Source organism: Stegastes partitus, unplaced genomic scaffold, assembly GCF_000690725.1.
Source record: "Stegastes partitus isolate 25-593 unplaced genomic scaffold, Stegastes_partitus-1.0.2 Scaffold243, whole genome shotgun sequence".
Classification (NCBI taxonomy): domain Eukaryota; kingdom Metazoa; phylum Chordata; class Actinopteri; family Pomacentridae; genus Stegastes; species Stegastes partitus.
This window is the reverse complement of record NW_007577974.1, coordinates 527,956-549,560: the sequence shown is the minus strand read 5'-3', so window position 1 is coordinate 549,560 and position 21,605 is coordinate 527,956. Positions and strand designations below refer to the sequence as shown.

General features: G+C 42.2%; 1 protein-coding gene across 2 annotated transcripts in view; it reads left to right on the top strand.

The window, feature by feature from the left end:
• The window catches only part of trim44 (tripartite motif containing 44), a 46,444-nt gene that overhangs the window by 6,355 nt on the left and 18,484 nt on the right, over positions 1-21,605 (top strand). For both annotated transcript variants that reach the window (XM_008281764.1, XM_008281763.1), the window contains exons 4-5: positions 5,637-5,927; positions 13,859-13,881. In XM_008281764.1, coding sequence (XP_008279986.1) covers positions 5,637-5,927; positions 13,859-13,881 — 314 coding nt within the window. The remainder of the gene's footprint in view (positions 1-5,636; positions 5,928-13,858; positions 13,882-21,605) is intronic.

Sequence of the window (21,605 nt, the reverse complement as noted above, 5' to 3'; positions counted from 1 at the left end):
AGCCGGCACCCCACCCGAGTTCATGTCTATTATCATACTGAAATATCAATGCTGCCCCAAGGACTTCCTGGACATTTAGTCTTGTGCTGTTCCACTGTAGAGGTGCAGTGTGCCTGGTGAAAACCACTTACCTGCTCACTCACAGGGCATTGCGTTGGAGACCATTATGTGGATTTGTCGGCATGTCCTCTCTGCACTCTCAAATGTCAGCGTTTCTTATGCATGACAGGCAACCATCAGAGTGACTGCTCCTGGTGAGGAAAGTTGTGTGTGTGTGTGTGTGTGTGTGAGTGTGTGTGCAAGAAAGAGGCGCTGGAGGAGGTTAAATTGCATGGTATTGACATCTTAAAAGGACTTCAGCGAGGAAGAGGTCTGAGTAGCTGTCTGTGAGGAGGTGAGGGGTGGATGAAAAAATTTAACCCTTAGCTGGTGTTTGCTTATTAAATCTAGCCTGCTTAATTATGTATTAATTATGTACTTTGCCACAGGCGTGAGGATTTTAATCTCTCAAACCTCATATTGTCGTTCTCCACAGGGGAATGGAATATAATGCAAAAAACAGTGATGAAGCTGCATACATATTAATGGAGGACCGGAGGCGTAGCATAACAGGAGGTATCTGGTGGTTGTCTGTCACTCACTGAGCCAGTCAGCTAGTGTTACCTATCGTCAGAGAGCTGGAAATGATATGTGAAACATGTTGTGGCTTCAGACCAGGACAGCAGGTAGTCAGCATATTTACCTCATCTCATGTTTTATTTACGCTTTGCTTATTTCTGCTGCGCGTGGTGTCGTCTAAGACACACGCTGCCTGTGGAGCAGCTCTCTGCAGCTACAGAGGAGGGGAGTGTGATACCTGAAAGCAGCATAGCTGCATTAGCCCAGTCACAAATGTGTATGTGTGTGTGTGTGCAGTCGCAACATCCATTTTCTCTGCCTCATAAAATCTACAAGAGCAGCAGACACATTAAAGCTGTCTTAGGGAGCCGAGCCTGAGGAACAGACAGGAGAGGCATGAAAGGACTTGGCTGCTACTGTTAGGTTTATTCATCCTGCTTTTACTGGTCCTTCTCTACTTTATCCTTCTCTTTCTCCTCTTCCTCTTTCTTCCCCCTTCACCCATTGCTCTTCAAGGCTGTCACTCCCGTTCTATCTCGTCATTTTAATTGAATTACTCGGTATCGTTCCCCAGAAAGTTTCTTGGCTGACATTGCTTCACTCAAAACCAATAAAAAGGTACTGGGTATTGAAACTGTTATTATACAACCAAAGACCTTCTGTGTCATTTTTCCTCTGTTTTTTTTTTCAACTCTGGTACTTGCCCTTTTTATATTGCTTTATATGACTATTGTAGAGCTTGTGTTTTCAAATTAACTTTCTATGTATTGCTGTGCTGTGTTAGAGGCTAAATTGGAAAATCTAATTTCTGGGGGAGATAAAACAGAGCGTGAGAGAAAGAGAGAGTAGTGTTCACTTGGAGCAGGGCCACTATTGCCAAGGGCAAGGACAGTTCAAATCCATTTACTCCTAATGTTCTATTAATGCTTTTTAGGCCTTTTTAAAAAAGCATCACACAAAACAGAGCTCTGAATAAGCAGCAGGGTCGGCCGTGATTTGGAACACAATTCAAAGAAAGTTAACCGTTTGAACTCTGGTGCTCCAAACATGTGCTCTCAAAAAGTCAAACTTTGTTAAAGCGTTTTCACATTGTGTATTTCAAAGACATGTTATAGTATAGTATGAGCAGAATTTTGTCTGTACCGTTGTATCAGCCAATAAATTTTGCATGTCTTCGGCATTATATTCAGACAGAATAACATATTAATCTTTTGGACCTGACTAGAAATTAAACTGCTTTGGTTCACAAAAAAGGCATTTCGTGATGATGGAGCCACTGAAGTGTCTGTGTGGTTGAAAAGGTTAAGATTAAAAGCTGAGGCTGCTTTGATATTATTTAGAGCTGTTTTCATTTTACTTTTGTTTTTCATTTTCGCCTTCTGATGTCTCACCAAAGTATTGTGACAGTTGTTTTTAAATGGATCTGTCGTTTGCTCTCAAAGGCTTTGGTTCTGATTTTTTCATCAGCGCTAATGAGTAACACAACCTTTTTTGTTTTTTTTTATAGCCAGTCACAAATTACACTCGTAGTATGATAGTCCTGTTGGCTGTCTTGCTATGTTGTGATCATGTTAAGTGCTCGTGGAACGTCTAAGAAGATTTCTATTTTTATTAGCCCACAGATGCAAGCTTTCTTTTTTTTTTTATAAAGAGCAGTTTAGTCCTTCTTACCTCAGATGGGGAAAAAAAATCTGCAATGATATTAAAATGCATGTTAAAACGTGACTGAAACAGGATTTGTTTTTCCTAATATACTTGACTAATGCCTCACCTTAACTTGGGAAAAGAAAGAAATTGGCTTTCTTAATTTGCAAACCTGATGTCGTACCTCTGCCGGCACTCTTCCGCTCATCCTTTGTCCTTACTCCAACTCTGCCCTTGCTAGCAGTGTGCTGCTGTCTCCTGAGGCCTCATTTTGTGGCCTCAGCTTGCAGCAATGCAAATGAAGATTAGCACGCATGAATGCTCCTTCCTTGCGATCGGGACAAATTCTTGGAGAGACTCTGTCCCTGAGTGAAAGGTCTGATGGCAGAGGGCTCCTGCTCCACAAAAACAAAGAATACAGTCGGCCATGGTGACTTGATTAGAAGGCGGGGGGGTTTGTAGAGGACCTGGAGATTAGGAGGTGTGGGGATGAAACTTGTTACTAAAAATGCTAAATGTTATGCTAACATTGCCCTATTCATTCGCGGTTATCTCTCCATTCGCTTAAACTGTGTTGTAACCATCACAGAACAAAATAGGCGTGTTTTTGTTGTATTTTTTGTTTGCTTTTGTAGTAAATGACGTCTTTATATATGTGAAATTATGGTAAATCCCAAATAGAACCCAACCAATGTGTCTGTCAGCCAATTTCATCAGCCTATATTGGCCTATGACAGATATACTGGTGTTGGTGTGTATGTTGTCCAATGGCAGAGAGCACTCCAGCTGCATTATTTACAACAGGGTTACTACTGTCTGCAGCGCATGTAGCAGAGCACAGATCACAGTGGTGCAAATTCAAGGGGTGTCTTCACAGTAAGTTTGCTAACTTTTCCGTGAAATTCATTCTTACAAAGTTGATCTACAAAGACCCCATCATTCTTCTCTTTCAGACACGGGATCTATAACTTTAATTGCTTCGTCAGCCTGTTAAAGTGACAGCTCTGTCATTTAGAAATAGCTTACTGTTACTCTTTCCTCATGACTTCACAATGGAGAGAGCCACAGCACTCGCACAATAACAGCCATAGACCGGACATGACAGGACATCAAGTAACACCAGCAGCTTCTGATGGATTAGCTTTTATAGGGTCACTTCCTAGACTGTCTTGACCACTTCTATACATAACTGCTTCAGTCGGTTGTAATCTTTTGTGTTTCCATCCATTAATGTAACTGCATCCAGTTCAGACTTGTGACGCAGAAAGGCTACTTGGGATATGATTAGATTGCCATCACGGCTTTTGTCTAACTCGGGTTTGTCATTCAGGCACGAAGGCGGCGGCGCATTGAGACGCTTTCAGATTAATGGAAAGGAGAGCGTGTCTGAGAGGGGATTAACGTCTAGTAATATCGGCTTATATATCAATATTGAAACTTTTAACTCCCTAAAATCAACATCGTTTTAAAAAAAATCACATCCTTAGTTACGTTCGGTGTTGTCAGTCGAGCAGCTCGATGTGCTTTATGTACGTTTTGCTAACTTGGTGCGATTGATCTGTAGTATTAGCTCGCATTTGCCAGACTAACGGTCATGAACTTTTCATTTGCACGAGGAAGATTTGCACAGTTTCTTGCTTTATAAATGATTCAGTTTTAAAATATCTGAAACGTAACTTTTGATTAGCGTTCATGGTGGTTGCTGAATACTGACGCTTATGCTTGAAATGGAATTATCTAATAAAGTAATTACCACTATGGCTAGCTATTAATGAATTCATAGATATCATTGAAACATTTGCCAGACAGATGCTATGTATTCTATTGGGCTAAACTCTTAATACATGAAAAAGCTGCTCAGATGTCAAAGCTTTTAAAAAAAAAATCATATTAAACTTAGATTTGGACCTCAGAGACATCAAAACATGAGCAACAACCTAAAAATGTAATTCCAGTACCAGCATGAGTTGAAGTAGTAAATGCCTTGTCATTTCTTACTGCTTTTAAAGTGTTCGCTGCTCATGATTGAAATAATGAGGCTTCTAGAAGATTTGATCAGCATATATTGCTTTTTTTATTGGATTTTACTATATCTGAGTGTATCCAAGTGGAATGGACTTGAAATACGCTCCGTCTTCCTCCCTCCTCGTTCGCACATACGTCTCCCATTAGCATGTCGGGACAGAGATTGGAGCACGTTGCAAGTCCATCTCAGTTGTAGTTTATTGTTCCTTATCTATCGGACATATATTGTGGGCATTGATTTTGTGGAAGCAAAACGAGAAAACAACTCTTTGCTTTCCAATTAGATGTTAACTAACTCCCTCTGTCTTATTCAGAATGAAGGATGTGCATGTTTTTCTGTGCTCATACGAAGAAAGTAAATTAAAAGTGTTACTTCTTGCGCTTGGTTTAATGGGCAATTTGGAGAATCTGATTGCTTGTGCAGAAATGGCAAATACACGATAAAACTTTGGGCCCCTAGGGGCCGTGGATCTGCCAACCTTAGTAGAGACTGATGATTCCTTGCTTCACTGGAGAGAGAGAGAGAGAGAGAGGCTGAGGGAAACAAGATAAAATAGATGGAAAGGAAGAGAGTGAAGTTCTGCTCAAGGGAAGAGGGGAGACCGAGCAGCTGATGTTCATAGATTGAAGCAATTATAACATATTCAGGAGCAGAGATCATGACAGGGGACTCTGGGATGTTTTACCTCATGACAGGATCTGCAGTGGAGGCAGGGCCATTTCAGTGGGAAGGACTGCAGGGAGGAGTCTGTTTATTGAGGTGTTTTAACGTAATGAGTCATAGCTAAAGAGAGCCTCAATGGGGAACAGGGACTGAAATTAAAAAGATAGCTCAGTGAGCAGTTCAGTTGCCTTGAAAACCAAACAGATGGCTTGCTGTGGTAGAAGGCGCCTCTGAGCTCTCTATCTGCAGATGGGATGCATGGAGTCTGCCTCCGGGGAATCAGCTTCATGCTATCAATTAGCCGCTGCATGACAGAGACCTGTGGGCTTTTTGCAACGATATTCACATGTCAAAGTATACGACCGAAGTTTCTTTCTGGCCCTTATACTGTTCCATATGCATCTCTCTCTGTTTTACTCAGATGTTCAATTCATAGCCGCACAACTTAACTGTCATCTCATCTCTTCTGTCACTCACTTGTTTTAAATGTGACGGCTATTTTTGCTTCCCTGATGTGTCAATCTCCAGGATTTATACCTCCAGTCAAGCAGTGCATTTGGATTAATTTAGTGCAGCTCAGTATTACTGCCTGTCTTCCTAACATGTTCACTTAAATTGCCAGATTCATCCGTTCACTCTTGCTCTTTCTCTCTCTGTCTCCTGTAACTAATATACTCCACCTTAGATGTCTACAGAGGAGCTGGAAGAATACGTGAACAGGCAGTTCGACGAGCTCCGCAAGCTGGTGCGTCTGGAGGAGAAGAGGTTCCTCCACCTGGTGGACCTCAAAGAAGCGTTCCTCACCGCGTCCGCCGCCGAGAAGATCGCAGAGATCACCGTCGAAACCGAAAAGCTGCAGGAAGAGATGGCCAACATCACGCACCAGCTGTGCCTGCTAGAACAGGCCGAGTCACAGGCTCCTGCGGTGGCAGTCGAGGCCCTCGTGGCAGCGAATCGACCAGCAAACAGAGCGCTGGTGAGAAAAATCCTCCTTCCTTTTATTATTCTCCTTAATATGCGTCTTAAACTGTTTGTATACAGCACATACAGCGTTGGGAATCTCAGTCACTACAAAGGGAAGCATAGATAAAAGGTAATGACGCGAAAACTCAGCGTAACTGACAGTCAGCGTGCCATCATTTATTTAGTGTGATGTTTTAAGCTTCTAAGTTTTGCTTAGAAATAAATATTTCCTTTATATCTCCATAGTCTTTGCTTAACATAAGCTATTGTATGATGCCTTCAACATTACACATCTGACATAGTGTTGCTCAACTTTGGCCCACTCACAGATGATTGTCTTTTTTAGAAACAGATTTATTGCCGGGTATCGTTTGCACAATACGAGGAATTTGTTCTGTTGTTTTGGTGCAACGATAAATATACACAGTGAGGAATAATGTACATATTAAGGATATAAAAATAGCTAAAAAATAAAACTAACTGTAGTCGTGCAAAGCGGAAGCAGAATATATTGTGCAGTGAAGAATTAAGTTTAAATAAGAACCATAGAACTGTAGTTATTTATTAGAAGGAATTATTGTGATTTTTCATCCCAGTTACTGTATACGCTCAAGGTCGGCTGTTGAAGCTTTTCTTTATCAATTTGTCTGACCAGTTATGTTGGAGGCTCTTGATTAGATTCATAAGTGCACATTTGAGCAAACCTGACCCCCTCCTGATTACAGCATCACATCAAAAGGTCTGCTGTTGAGAGCACCACGAAACAACACGAGGAAAATGTGGTGGCTGATTAATTAATGTAAGCTTTGAACACAGAGGTCTGGTGCCAGAATCGTTACTAAGAGCAGCCTACTTAAAATGGGTGTTATTGCTCTTATCTATAGACAATTACAGGGAGTTTTCTAATCAGCATAAAAGCTTTTTTTGTCGCTGATCAGGAATAGCCAGCCTAGCAGTATGACTTAGGATAATTAGCGGTGCCATATCAACCTGTCTTCAGCCGTTTTTTTTTTTGTTTTTTTTGCTTGGACTAAAATGCTCTTGGTTGTGAGGACTTGGTGCCGCCTTGCTTAAAGCGCTCCGGCGGCATGAATGCGTGCGATCACGGATGCTTGATCCCAGGCTGCCACTTCATGGATTATCTACCTAATGACTGTGGAACCAGACGGCAACGTGAGTGTGGCGAACAGGTGCCACCATACACACCTTTGTTCCAAATGAAAAGAGAGGCTGGCTCTTTTAGTATTTATCCATTCATACATTGTAGAAAATACAGTTTGCTCTTCTCACACTCAGCCGTGTCAGTGTGACAAAGGTAGTTAGATGCAAAATACATCCTGAGCTGTTGGCTGAAGCATCGGTATTAGCATGTTTGTCCTCAGGCTGTAGCTATGAACACAGCAGCTGGGTTCACTGTTCCTCCTCTTTTTTTTTTTTACATATCAACTGCTTAGTGAATGTTTCCCTCTCAAGCCAAAGAACCGTTGAGAATTATGAGTAGGTGCAGCTACTGTATAATCGAGAGGTTTGCACGTACAGTATGCGAACCCTGCCAGAAATTCAACATACGTTGCGTCAAACTCTGCGGCACTTCACTCCCACACGTCTCATTCGATCGTCGAAGAGGAACCGCTTATAGGACTCAAATTAAAACATCCCATCGGCGCGTTTGTCACTCGCTGTATTTGAGTCACCACAGTCAATAGAGGAGGCTCTAGTGTTCCCTAGAGAGGCTGTAGTAATGGTTGTAGCTGATGCACAGATTGCTTTTCTTGCTGAGAAATTAATCCGCGGTGGGTCAGATTCATTAAAGCCTTAATTGAATGCCGATGGGCTACCCTGTTGGATCTCACGCGTTAGTTACCGCTGATGTAAGTAATAGGCAGTGTCATTTGGAAATGTATGGTCACTAAAAGAAAGCGTGCGGGGGCTCGTGCGGCGGTGCACTTGGCTACTGTATGTGTCTCACTGTGGATACACAGAGTTTTAAAATTGTATGAGTCGTCTGAGAATGTTTGGGAACTGTGACATTTGAAAAGAATGAACACAGGGGCGCCAGAGCAGTTGTTGGTGGGAGAAATTGCATCGAGTCTGCCTTAAACCGCCAACACCTGGAGCAGTTTTTATTTATTTTATTTTTATACGTGTGGCACCTCATGGTCCAAGACAATAATTGACTCAAACATAAATTCTCCTACCAGCTCTCTCACTCTGTCACTGTCTGCTTCGTATTGCTACAGCGGTGGCACATTGAGTCCTTCACTTGCCCTTTTACTGCAGTTCTCAACTATATACTCAAAATGTAAGTTGTTGGTGCTGGGACCATATGTTTTTGCTTCATCTAATTGTTTTGATTAATGAGTTGCTATTTTTTACTTCCTACTTCTCTTGCAATTTGAGCTTAGTCATTTTTGGCCTTTTAAAATGCTAGTCCCAGAGCTTCTCGACTAAAGAGTGTGAATAGTTTTGTGCACGGTGTTGTCCAACTGTGCACATGTGGAGTAAATGTATCACCTGCCAGGAAAGCCTGCTTTATAAATCTTATTTGCAGTTCCTATGTCCTGGTGAACGGTGAAATTGCTGCTGTAGCTCTTCTACTCAATAACTTAGATAGGTAGCTTGTTGTGTTGGTCAAAAATAATTGCCCAGGGGTGTGACTAAGATGACTGTCGAATGGCAAAACCAGTCTGAATGGACTCTGGCTGATCTTCTAACTGATTAGTCTGTTGTTAAAACACTACAACTAGCTACTAGCGAATGCTGCAGGAGTCGGGTCTGGAGAGATTTCTGATGCAACAATAATGACGTAAAGTAGTGTTTGGGATTTGAAATTCATGACTGAAACCGTGATATAAGCTGATGTGACACTAGAAAAACAACTCCGCTGCAACAAAACCATTACCTTCAGCTTGGGTTGACTGAGAATACATATTTAAATATGTTAACCCTGTTTGCATTTTAGGTTTTTGTGAATTTCTCTTTCTATAAAGTACAATCTAATCCTGTTTGCCTAAGAGCTACAGTTATACCCTCCAGCCCTCTTGGAAGTAGCGTCTTGATTCAAATCTTTTTGCCAGGAAAAGGACTTTCAGCTTCAGACTGCTGCAGCTTTCCGTGCATATCGAGCTCAGACACTGCAGCCACTTTAACAGCAAGCCTGTGGAATGTGGCAACTGTAATGTAAAAGGTTTCTCACCTGCATGAAAACCCATATTTTTAACAGCTTCTTAGGGAATAAATCACATAATTAAGGCAAGAATTGTTGCTCTGGGTCAAACAAACAAATTACCATTGGTTGTGTTGGTAATGCAGGCACAGGAACACACAGGTGCAGACACACATGGGCACGCAATAATGAGGGTCAGCGGGGACGAAAATTGCATTGACCAATCAGTGGGAGCCAGAGGGAGAATATATTAAGAGACTTTGTCTCAGTCTGAGCCTGTTTATTATCAAAGCTCTCTGGCTCCACAGTTTCATTAAAAAGTACCAGCAGGTACTAAATTGTACAACCATTCAGAGTGTTTACTTGAACATTCGGTGATGACTGGAGAGTAAATTAAAAAAGAAAAAAAACGCCAGTGACATGCCACCAGGCAGGAAGTAGAACTGACAAAACTGATAAAAACACAGAAAGGTGTGGGTCATCTAGAATAGAATAGAATAGAATAGAATAGAATGGAATAGAATAGAATGAAATAAAATGGACAATAACTTCTAATAACTTGTTTAACTGTAAACTAAATTTTATAATTCATCCTACATCCACCCAACCGGTCGAGGCAGATGGCCGTCCTTCCCTGAGCCTGGTTCTGTCGGAGGTTTTTTTTTCCACTGCGGGGGTTTTCGGTTCCTTCCCACTGTTGCGGACTGCTTTCGGACTGCTGGAGCTTATAAGGAATCCAAATGTTTTGGATTGTTGGGTGTTTCTGCCTTTGTCAAGCGCTATGAGATGACTTGTTGTTGTAAATATGCGCTATACAAATAAAATTGAATTGAATTAAAATAGAATGCTTTTATTGTCATCATACACAAAGTACAAAGGAATTCAAAGAAATTAAAAATCTACAGCATCCATACAGATACACATGAAGCAGTATGAACACACCGATGAAACACACACACACTGCGAGAAAGGGCAGGAATGGAAACGTGTAATGCACAAGGTAGCAGTTATAATTGTGAATTAAATGTTGCATCTACTTACATAAAACATTTATGAAGTCTGCTCAGTTGCTAATGTAAGAGAAAGAAGGTTCAATACTGTTTAAGCTTTAAAGAAGGCCAGGCAGGAAAACCGAGCCAAGATTCCCGGCTAGTCGGCTAATGTTCGTATGCAGCACTGACCCAACCCCGACTCAGTTATGATCCAAGGCCACTTTGTTTTGTTTTCATATATTATGCATATTGTGGATTAGTTTTGACAATTTATCGAATATTCATCATCATGTTGGCTGATTGCAAGTCTCTATGGTCTTAAGAAGTACACCATATGACAACGAGGCGCTCAGGTTTTTCACGATATGCTCGTTTTTTTCCTGCATTTTGAATATTTATGAACATGAAATGTCAAATGAAATCTGTCGTTCGTTTTAGAGGAAGGTTCTCCTCGCAGATAATTGCGTCGCAATTTTCATTTGAGCTGTGACATTAACGATATACTTCAGAAATAAGTTCTCATTTGACGAGTTCTGTGATACTGTGTTTAAATAACACACAAAGCAGCTTCAGGTTGTGTCTTCTGATGACTGTCACACAAGCTAGATTGTTCTTAGCTTTGAGAGTCTAGTTTTTATGTGTGCACTTAATGACTGACGCGCCCTAGGCCATGTGAATGAGGCAGGAAATGATAAATCTGGGCTTATTCAGTCTTTAGGGTATGCCATGTCTGTTGTACACTGTTGGAAGCTTAACTATAGTAATTACAATGGGAACTAGGCTCTGTAGCTGTCAGCTTCCTTCTAACAGCACATTTCTTTAAATTTTGTGGGCAGTGGCACTAAAAAAAACTCTTAATTGGACTAAATGAAAACAAAGCACATGACTGGAGCTATAACAACAAAACATTTTCATCGCTGTAGCACAATGCAGTCAATGTGAAATAAAAACATTATGCATAACTAGTTAATTTAAATATAAGAATCTTTTAAAAAATGAACCAGTGTGATGTGCAGCTGAGGTAGAACCAGAACATATTTTATAACTTGCTGGATCCATTTGCATGCATAGTCCATTTGACATGTCCAAAAGTTTCTGTTAGGGAGAAAAAAAACAAAAAGGATTAAGCGGTTAGAAGCCCTCGAATCATTTCTGTGTCAGTGCAGTCATCACTAGCAATGACAACATTGATGTAATTAGCGACGACCGCAGGGCAGATATTCAGTCAGTACCGGGCTGTCACAGACACGTTGGTGAGATAACTTTGTTGTTGATCTTGGTGTCTTAATGGGAATCATTAATATTAATAAAATGTTAATGCAACCTCAGTGTTACACTTTAGTACGCAAATATTTTCTTAAGTTGTGGCACTTAGGAATAGTTTTGATTAATGATATTCGGTATACATTGCGGTCCACTTATTGGCTCACCTGCTGCGTAGGAGATTAAAAATGTATGCAGCCGCAATATTTGTACCCAGCGACGTAATTATGTTTTCAGTGTTTTTAAAGAGGCAACAGTGGATTCACTTTTACATTTTTCATGATTCATTTTTTTCCATTTAAAGCTTAGGATTGTTTTTTTATGTGTCCTCTCTCTCTTGTGGGCATCTTAAAACCTACCCTAGTTTGCTGTCAACTCATGATTGGGTCGGTTAACCAGCATCCTTTGAAAAAAATGAAAGAAGTTTGCGAATTTGTGCCGAGGCAGCCTTTCGGAAACCAGTCAAGAGCTCCTCGAGTGAATGTCAGTTTTGTCCTGTAATTTCGCAAATTGACTTTTGAGTCTGTTGAAGTGTTTGACAAGGTAAACCAAGAAATATCTCATCTTCCCATATTTGAAACTATGTGTTTTTCCAGATCTGAAACTAATTAAATTGAGAGCCAAATCTCAGTCAGTGCGGCAGACAGCCAGTCAGAGCGCCGCTGCTTCCACTCATCTGCTCTCCTCTTTATCTGCTGTGCTGCCAAGGAGCCACTGTCTTATGATGATGTTAGTTACACAGTGTCAAAATCTCTTTCTGCTGCAGCTGTCTCAGCTCTGCTAGTCAAGGTCCAGTGCCACAGAACAATCAGTGCCGAGCAGTAAATTAGGGCTCCCTACCCTCAAGAAGGTGCTTTGGCCTCTGTTTCCTCTCTTGGATGTTTGTTTGATGTGTCTTCAAACATCGACACGAGAAGGCTGTTTTTTATGTTCGTCTGCTGAAAGTGAGAAGTTTCTCCTCTGACATCTGAGATTACTCTGTGTACCTGCAATCATGATCTGTGGCATCACAACTAGTTTGGAAGTGGATTCTGGTCCTGAGCCTGCTCCAATAGGCAGCTTACAAAAGTGGGATGAGAAACTTTGAGCCTGCATTTTTACATACTATGGGCCAAATGATACATCCATCCATCCATCCATCCATTATCTATACACCACTTAATCCTCACTAGGGTCATGGGGGGCTGGAGTCTATCCCAGCTGACTCAGTGTGAAGGCAGGTTCACCTGGACAGGTCACCAGTCTATCACAGAGCTATGCTTAGAGACAGACAACCAAGCACACTCACATTCATACCTACGGACAATTTAGAATCACCAATTAACCTCAACATGTTCTTGGACTTAATGGGAGGAAGTCGGAGAACCCGGAGAGAACCCACGCTGCACGGGGAGAACATGCAAACTCCACACAGAAAGATCCGAACCGGCGACCTTCTAACTGTGAGGCACCAGTGCTAGCCACTGCTCCACCTTGCAGCCCCCGACTGATACAGATTATTACAAATCAATGAGAATAATAAGCAGTATTTGGAGCTGATATACAGATGCAGAGGAGATAAAATGTTGGTGTCAGTTCTGAAATATTCAATGAGGGAGGATGGATGAACCACATCCGACCATAATTAATATTCAAAGCATAATTTTGTTCTGTGTATCTTTCCTGGAAGGGATCTTTAAAGGTACCAACTAAAAAACAAACCAATTGAGCTCAAGCATGGTAGACTAAATAATTTAGCTGTAGCTGTATACATGATGGGATGCAAGGTGGCTCGGTGGTTAGCACCGTTGCCTCGCAGCAAGACGGTCACCAGTTTGCGTCCCGGTGAGGACACCCGGGATCTTTCTGCGTGGAGTTTGCATGTCCTCTCCGGGTTCTCCGGCTGTCCAGGTGTCCCCTGAGTCAGCTGGGATAGACTCCAGCCACCCGAATGTGGATTAAGCGGTGTATAGATGATGGATGTATATGAGAGCAGTTTCACGTGAGGTGCACGTGCACACTGCACCTGCATGTATAGTCTGCTATATACTCAGTATATATATTATATTGCTACGTTTTAGCTATAATTTAAGTTTTGCATGTATGCTTTGTGAGATACTGCATTTACAATGTGTAGGATTTTAATTACATTTCATTATTTAGCATCTAAGCAAACCTTTTGCTTGCAGTGTTTGTGTATGCGTCCCTCACTGGCAGTCCATAAAGGATTTTGACATGTTTTAAGCCCCAGTCGAAATTAAATAGAAAAGCCAGCGCACATGAATAATGTTTGCAGCTCAGTTGGTGCTTTGTTCCTTTAAAAGCTCATGAATATACATGAGCACAACTGGTGGATGAAACTGAAAATTAATTGGTCAGATTTAGAGCCACACCAGCTGTGGACCAAGTTGATGTAAATTATGTTGTTTACTATTTATTTGTTATCCACAACACCTGTGCAAAGATTTTAAATACGTTTTATTCTCTCTCTCTCTCCTCCTCCTTCTCCTTCTTCTCCCTCCCTCTCTTCTTCTTTGTTTTCAGCGCGACATTGAGGCCAGGCCAAGGTAAGACTGCCAGTGTGATTCATGTTCACCTTTTTATAGCAGATAGTTTAGCTGGCACTTGAGGACCCTTCGATACCTCCCCACTCAGCTTCTTGCGATATTACCCACCATGTGACTGACACGTATTCATCTAATAACAACACACACTCTCCAAGTTGTTTTTTTTTTCTTCCCCTCTTTCTCCTCTAACAATTCCACCTTTCACTTCTTTCACGTGACATCTCACTAACGCAGTGCAGACACATCACGCCTGCCATGCCTCAAAGCCTGTTCGGTCACATTGGTGCCCCGGCAAGGCAATTAGTTGCTCTCATCTGAGTGTCCTCGCCGAAATCAGAGGAGGTGACAATCTGCCCGGTCCAATAAAACCGTTCCCAACAGCGGCTGACAGGCTGGCGCTGTGTTTGTGTGCGTGCCTTTATGGATGCTGTATATGCATGTATGCATGAAGTTGAAGAGAAGTTGTTGCGTCATTAGCTGGGTAGAATCTGGCCCTCTGATGCAGCGTAGTATTTGCATTTCTGCATGCAGGTGTGTGAAGGGAGACTGACAGATAGGTGCACTCGTATTATTTTTCAGCCACTAGGTGTTTATTTGTGTCTTTTTTTTTTCTCTTTTTTTCTGCCATGACAACATCTTTCACCTTTATCTCCTTCTGTGTCAGACAATCTGAAATGGATAGTCCTCTCCCAGTCTCACACTTATTGATCTGTTGACATGAAAACGTCTGCCTTCACCCAGTGGAGAGCACTCCTAGCACCACCTGGTGTCTGCGTCTACACCCTCAGCTGTCTCCGTGGGGTTTCGTCACACAGTGCTGCAGACACAGAAGCACACATATGCATACATAGCACAGATCCTGACAGCTGTGGGCTGTGTACAAAAATAGCGCCATAATGTGCCATATAATGTACTTCTGATGGAAAACATGCTCGTTTCCTGCAGACAGACGTAGAGTATTTAATTTCACTTGGCCCTATTGATATTGTGGTGCTGCCTGCTTGCGGGAAGCATACTGTCTTTCGTCTCTGGAGTGTAATGTACCTTGCATTTGAGTCATGACCAGGGCTGGTGCACGGTGCCAACATGTAATATGTTATTGATTGGTCAGCTAGTATTATGACCCCTAAGCTCTGGAGCAGATGGCAGCGAGCTTGGACCCAAGGGTGAGATGAAGCTAATAGTTTGCCCTTGGTCAAGGTTAACCTCTGCACACACACATACAAAGTATAATTACTCCCAAAGTCCCTTGTATTGCCCTAAAATGCAGTCTGTGCAGAATCTACTGTGGCTAGTGCAAAAAAAAAAACAGATTTTGGAGGGAAGTGCTAGGAGGCTAGGAGAAAGGAAGGTCTGGAGGGCTTAGAAGAAAAAAAGGAACAAGTATGTTTTGGACAACCCCGTGCGTAAGGTTTTTTTTTTAATGTGGATTGAGTGATCCAGATTAGACGTCTCAAGGTTTGAAGGTGAAGCAAACAAAAGTGTGAACAGGAAAAAGAAAAATGAAGCGAGATGCGTGCAGGGAGAAGTAAAGAGACGAAGAAGAGACATTTTGGAGGATCAAGCAACGAGTGGATGTTTAGGGTTATGTGCAATGGGATCCAGACAGCAAATTGATTATGGAGCAGAAACACTAATCCGCTGTCTGAGCCCCATATCGCTGCCGTAGACAGAGCATCCCCACAGGACCACAATCCTGCACCCACACGCATCTTTCCTGGAGTTGCTCATCAATACAAACCCCCGCCTTTCCCCAAGCCTCTTAACATACGTACTCCATGCCTGCAAAGATTTGTCCTCCTCTGAATATAAATCTTGCTTTACTCTCCTCCGCCCAATCATTTCCCTGCTGCCTCTAATGTAATGCATTGCAAATTTCACTTTCATTCCTTTCCTTTAATCTGTGGACCCCGCTTACAACCCTTCTCCCGGACTTTTTTGGCTTTTACATATGTTTGCGTTTGTATTTGTCTTGTGCGCTGGCTCTTTTATTTGTCTTTGTGTGTATTTGTATGTATGGCCGCGCCTAATTATCAAACCAGACAATATTTATCATCTGGATCTAATCTGGCTGTCGCAATCTCTTAGTAAATCATGTTTGTGCTGTATTTGTGTGCACACACTGCATGTGCATGTAATTATATGCCCAAAGGTGGAAATAGATCTTCTGCTTGCTTCTTAGAGCTTATTCTGACATTCGTTGTGGCTCTTACGTAAATTAAATTTCAAGAGAAATAATGAAATATAGCAATTAAATTCATAGCTGGCGTGTTGTCTCTGTCTTATATATATATGTACATCCCCAGTTGGGTTTTGTCTTCTTGGAAGCAATGACACACCATTCATTTCCTTTTAGATTTTACTGTGTGAGCCCCCCCCAGTGATCACATAAAGCCATGGTACATTAGGAGTCGCCATGTCGTTGATCAATAGGGGGAGAGGAGAGTGTCTCAGACTGTCTACGCACACATAAATACACGTACACGCGAGGAAGGCTGGAGAGAAAAGGGCTTACTGCAACAGTGACGCTTTAATTCCTGAAAGCCACTTTTATGTTTGTCTCCTGAGGTATCGCGCTTAACAGAGAAATAGATGCAAATACAGTGAGACAGACAATGACAGAAAGAGAGATGTACACCGAGGAATTCCACTCGCTAGACTTAAATTTGCAGTTCAGTTGGGACTTTGGAAGATTTATTTTTAGCAAATGCATAGAAGCATTTCGCTGCCGTTTGGCTTCCACGACTAAGATGTTTTTAGCGTTGGACGTCTTGTCAAAGAGTTTTCAGGGCTCTGCTCGCAGGGTTATTTCATTTTTATTTATTTTTTTTCATCCATCCTTATCTCTTTAATTTTAACGATCAGGGAAATGTTTAAAAGCCACTCAATGTTTACACTGATTCACCAAGTTAACCAACACAGATTCCCTTTAGGCTTAGTGACATGTTCATGCATACATTAAAACTTACAGCCGTTCTGTCCTGACGTGTAATCAAACCGTGAGTTGTTTTCCTGACATACACACACACAGCATGCATGATGCTAATTAGCGTCTGCGTATTTAGTGCGTTGGGTTTTCCTTTCGCAGCAGTGCTTGCAAAAAGAGAAATATACCCTTGCAGCAAATACAGATTACCTCTGGGAGCAAACAGTAGTGACTTTACCAACAGAATACTGTTTTCATTTTTGGAAAATTCCAGCAAACACAAAGTCAGCCACTTTCCTGCACTGTGTGGCTGTACAGCGCTGTTAATATAAAGCTGATAGTTGTTCAAATCCGTTCCAAAAGCAAACGAATTAAGCCGTTGTTTGACTGCTACACAAATGGAAGACTCTTGTAAATTAGTGTCTCTTCCAAAACATATATTAAAAATGGAGCATTTATAAATGCAGGTAACAGAGAGCGCTGCTATAGCCTAAAGCCACCAACAAAAGCACCGATTCGAAATATTTTTGGAAGCGGTGTCATCGTTAAGTCAGGTCTTGTCAGAGATGCAGCTCACTGTTTTCCCTGCCTCCCACAGTGAGCTTTCCCTCATGTTTTTGTATCCTGTCACTCTGACCACATAAAGAATAGAAAATGAAGACTGTGAGACGCCTTAAAGGAGAGACATTTCCTGGGGAAGAAAATGTTCGGCACTTGTTAGTTGTCGCTGATTGCCTACTTTTTCTTAGCTGATGAGCCATCATATGACAAAGATATGCATGAACAGCGCTCATCCGCGGCGTAATCAAAGCAACGTCTGCCATTTGTGCCATGCACTTTTCCTTCAATCCGTTCACTCACTGTCTTGTCTTTGCCTCAGCCTGCTCTGTATGTGCAGTGGTTGCATTCGTCACCATGGTGCAAGAACAAATAATTGTATAACAAACAATTACATCTAGACTGAGAGCATGTTTACTTTGAATATCCTCCAAAGAAAAGGGGGATTAAGAACATGTATGCAAGTGTAGTCACAGGCTTCAGACTATTAGATAAATGCATGAGTTTGCACATGTGGATTTCACAGTTCACATCCGTGTGTTCACATCACAGTCACTCCCTTTGTACTTAGATCCTACTTGATATTCTTTTGGGGTGGGAAAAAAAATCTGCCTATTTATCTGTTTGAGGTCATATTTTATTCACAGACAGAAATACTATTAAAGGCAGAAATAAGAAGTATGAATCTGTGAAGCCTTAAGGTTTACTGTATGAAAACATGCCAAGCATCCAAAGCAAAAAAAAAAAAACATGGAGTGATACAAGCGTAGGAAGGCTTTAAAAATAGTTATACGTCATGAATAATGAAGATAAAAAAGCCATTAATTATTGTGATGCAAGCAAAAAAAAAAGAAAGAAGCAAAACAACACTACAAAACGTTTATTATTTCAGCTGATAATCTCGATTATTTCTCAGTTCGGGTTCAGCCAAAAACCGCGTTATAATCGGTGAATTGAAGAAAGTGAAAATGGGTGCAACGTGTGGCAAGTTTGCTTAGCAAGAGCGTCGGCGGCCCGTCGAGCATATAAATCACACAGTGTAATCACAGAACAAAGGTAAAGCTCACTGAGGAGCGGAGCACTTCTAATTACAACGTGAGGTTCCCCCGTTCGTCTCCGATCGCTCAGGAGCTCCGGTCTCCTGCTTCACTCGCTTTATTATACACGTATGTCCCAGAACACAAACACACACACGGTCTCTATTTATTTTCCTCATCTTACAGTTTCTGTCTAACATAAACACAGACGAGTCATACTGTGCAGCCTACACAGACTTAACCATCAGAAATGTGCTTTACACGTGCTCCAGACAGGCTAACTTATCCCGACACACTAGATATGAATGAACAGAGGGTAATAAGGGGTTTCAAAAAATAAATTAATAATTAATTAAATGATCTTATGCATAAATATTAAACACTCCACAGACCCACACAGACTCATTTCTAGACTGATTAGCTTTGCTGGGAATGATGTCAGCAAACCGTGTGTACCAGCCTGGGCAATACAACGATTTGATAGTTTGGTTTAAATGGGTGCACACCGTCATGCAAGCACATCACGGAAACACAAAGTTTAGATGCAAGAACAGACTCCAAGCGCGCTCTCCACCTGGCTCGTCCGCAGCCTGTCACACGTTGATAATGGATTCCTTCACCCTCCGTCGCTGTCCCCCGTGGCCGCCATGCAGGTCTCCTGAGGCGTGCTAGCCCAAGGCTCCCTAAGCCTCTCGCCGTCTCTGTCCAAACCCACAGACCTTCCCTGCCGGAGGCTGGAAGCAGCAAGGACCATTGGCTGTTCTTGCAAGACAGGTTTCACATCCTAAAAACACCCACGACTCAGCGTCCCCCAGCATCTCTACGGAGGTGAAGCACTCCGGCTGCCCGCTCTGACGGTGAACGCTGAAGCCGATGTGGCCTCACAGCTTCACAGCTTTGGTCACCCTCGGTGCGCCTCCGGGTTTCACTCTTTTTTCTTTTTGCATCAAGGCGAGATCATTCCTTCATCTTTATTTTTTCTATTTATGTGTCTATTATTCATCTAATATTAAAAATAATGACCTGTGTACCTTCATTAATAGCCTCAAGTGACTAAATTCAATCTATTTTCTACTGGCCTTTATTAATAATCATAATTAATACGATAAAATAATCAATAATTAGCGATACTAGCTAAAATACAACTTCATGTTAGACTTTCCAGCTATATCACCGAGCCCTATATCAGTAAGAGCAATAAGGTATAATTTGTCCCACACAGTAAAGCTAACAATACAGTCAATAAAACACTTCTTTATACACCCACACAGTCCTTAGAGGAGGTTAAATCAAGCAAAATAATTGAAATGACCCTGCTGGGTTTACTATGGGTGTGCAGGGCCTTTAAGCAATGATGTATCGCAGTGATAACAGCGTTAATCTAATGGCCGGACTGCAGAGGAGGTTCCCGTTCACTCCCGCTGCTCTCACAGTGTCACTTTCAGCAACAGCAGGCGGCTGTGGGCTACCTGCACAGCACCAAACAGCAGACAGCCAGAATGAATGAGTGGCTGGTGAACATGTTGGAGGCAGCTGATCCACCACAACTGAGATCCGGTCACTGTTTCTAGTGTTTAACTAACTAAAAATCAGTTGTGTGTGCACTCTCCCTATCTTGCACTGCGCTTTGAATTTCCTCAAATCCCAGCTTGTAATCTGCCATCATCGCACGCTCGCTGACAGAAGAAAGCGATGGAGAAAATCAGTCACTGTCTCACTGAGTTGTGTTTTTTTTGGACCACCCACAATCATGGCGTGCGTTCACATGTACACACAAACCGAGAAAAGAGGAGGGGAGTGGCGGCGGCGGCGGCGGTGGTGGTGGGGGGGTGACAGGGAAGCAAAGCGGGTACTTTGGGACACAGCTTATCTGTCTGAGCTGCTTGCCCTTCACTGGGTCAAATAGATGTGTTGAGTGAAACAAGGAGGTGTCGGGGGAGCGTGGCCAGAGGACAGAACCCGGAGATGAAGGCGTGGATGGGAGGGAGCTGCATTTCGTCTAATGAAAAATTTACATTGCCTGCTACAAAAGGAGACACTACAGGCCCTCTCGCCTTTATGCCATTCTGTTTGTGTGTGTGTGTGTGTGAGTGATCGTGCCCTCATTTAATAATTTAAACTGTTTCTGTATCTGTATCTGTTTTCCTGTGTGTGTGTGCGTGAGGCCCAGCTGCTAGTTATGACTGTAAACCTCATCTATACCTCAATCTTCCACTCAGTCTCTCCAGCTGTCTCCCTTTCCCTCCGTCTTCATGTCCCGTCTCTCTCTCTCTCTCTCTGTAGGCCATCACCATTCCACAGGGGTGTATCCGAGGTCCCAAATGAATGCAAAGCACACACAAACCAAACTGACAAATAGAGAGACATGCATTTAGATGATAAGAGACTATAAGCATGCATAATTCATGCCACAGGCACAATGTTTCCCCAATTTTTAAGATGTCATTCATTTGGGTGTTTGAGTGTGTGGGCACATGTGCATGTGTGCTTCATGAATCACATCAAACAGTTTTTTGAGGCGTCGGGAGAGGGGTGTGTGTGCAAAGGTCTTTAAGGGAGAAAATAAGTAAATAAGTAAGTGTGTGTCTCTGTGTGTGTGTGTGTGTGTGTGCACGCGATTCTGTTAACTTTGTCTTTTGTGATGACTAATGGCAGTTATTTGTTTCTCCTGAATCTTTTCTTGAATATAAATGAGGTAATTTATCTAGAAAAACACCTCTGACTTCGAGCTGGAGCTGCTTTAACACTACCCATCTATTTTACTTTTGCATGCAGGGGTGTCGAGGTTTTATCCAAACCTTCTAGTGCAGCGTGAAGGCTTAAAAGCAAGTCGGGAAGTGCGAGCTGTCTAATTGAATAATCTGTTTAAGTTGCAAGAATCATGACTGTCAGAATGCGAAGGAGACCAGACAGGTAGGAATGTATTTTTGCGAAACAGACTTGACAGCTATGAATGTATTTTCAACAGAAACTCCCTCTTTTGATATTTGATTTGACTGCAGCGGAGACTGCCACCTGATAAGTTTGATGTACTTGAGGATTTTGAACTCCACCACATCTGTAACCCACTGCTGCCGGATTGTTGTTCATTTCCTTTTGTGTAGCCCTGCAAGGGACGGGGCCACAGTGTGCTTAAGAGTGCTTCTAGTATTGATCTGCTGTGCAGATAGCAATGAGAGCTCTGCCGAGTGCCTTGTGTTGTC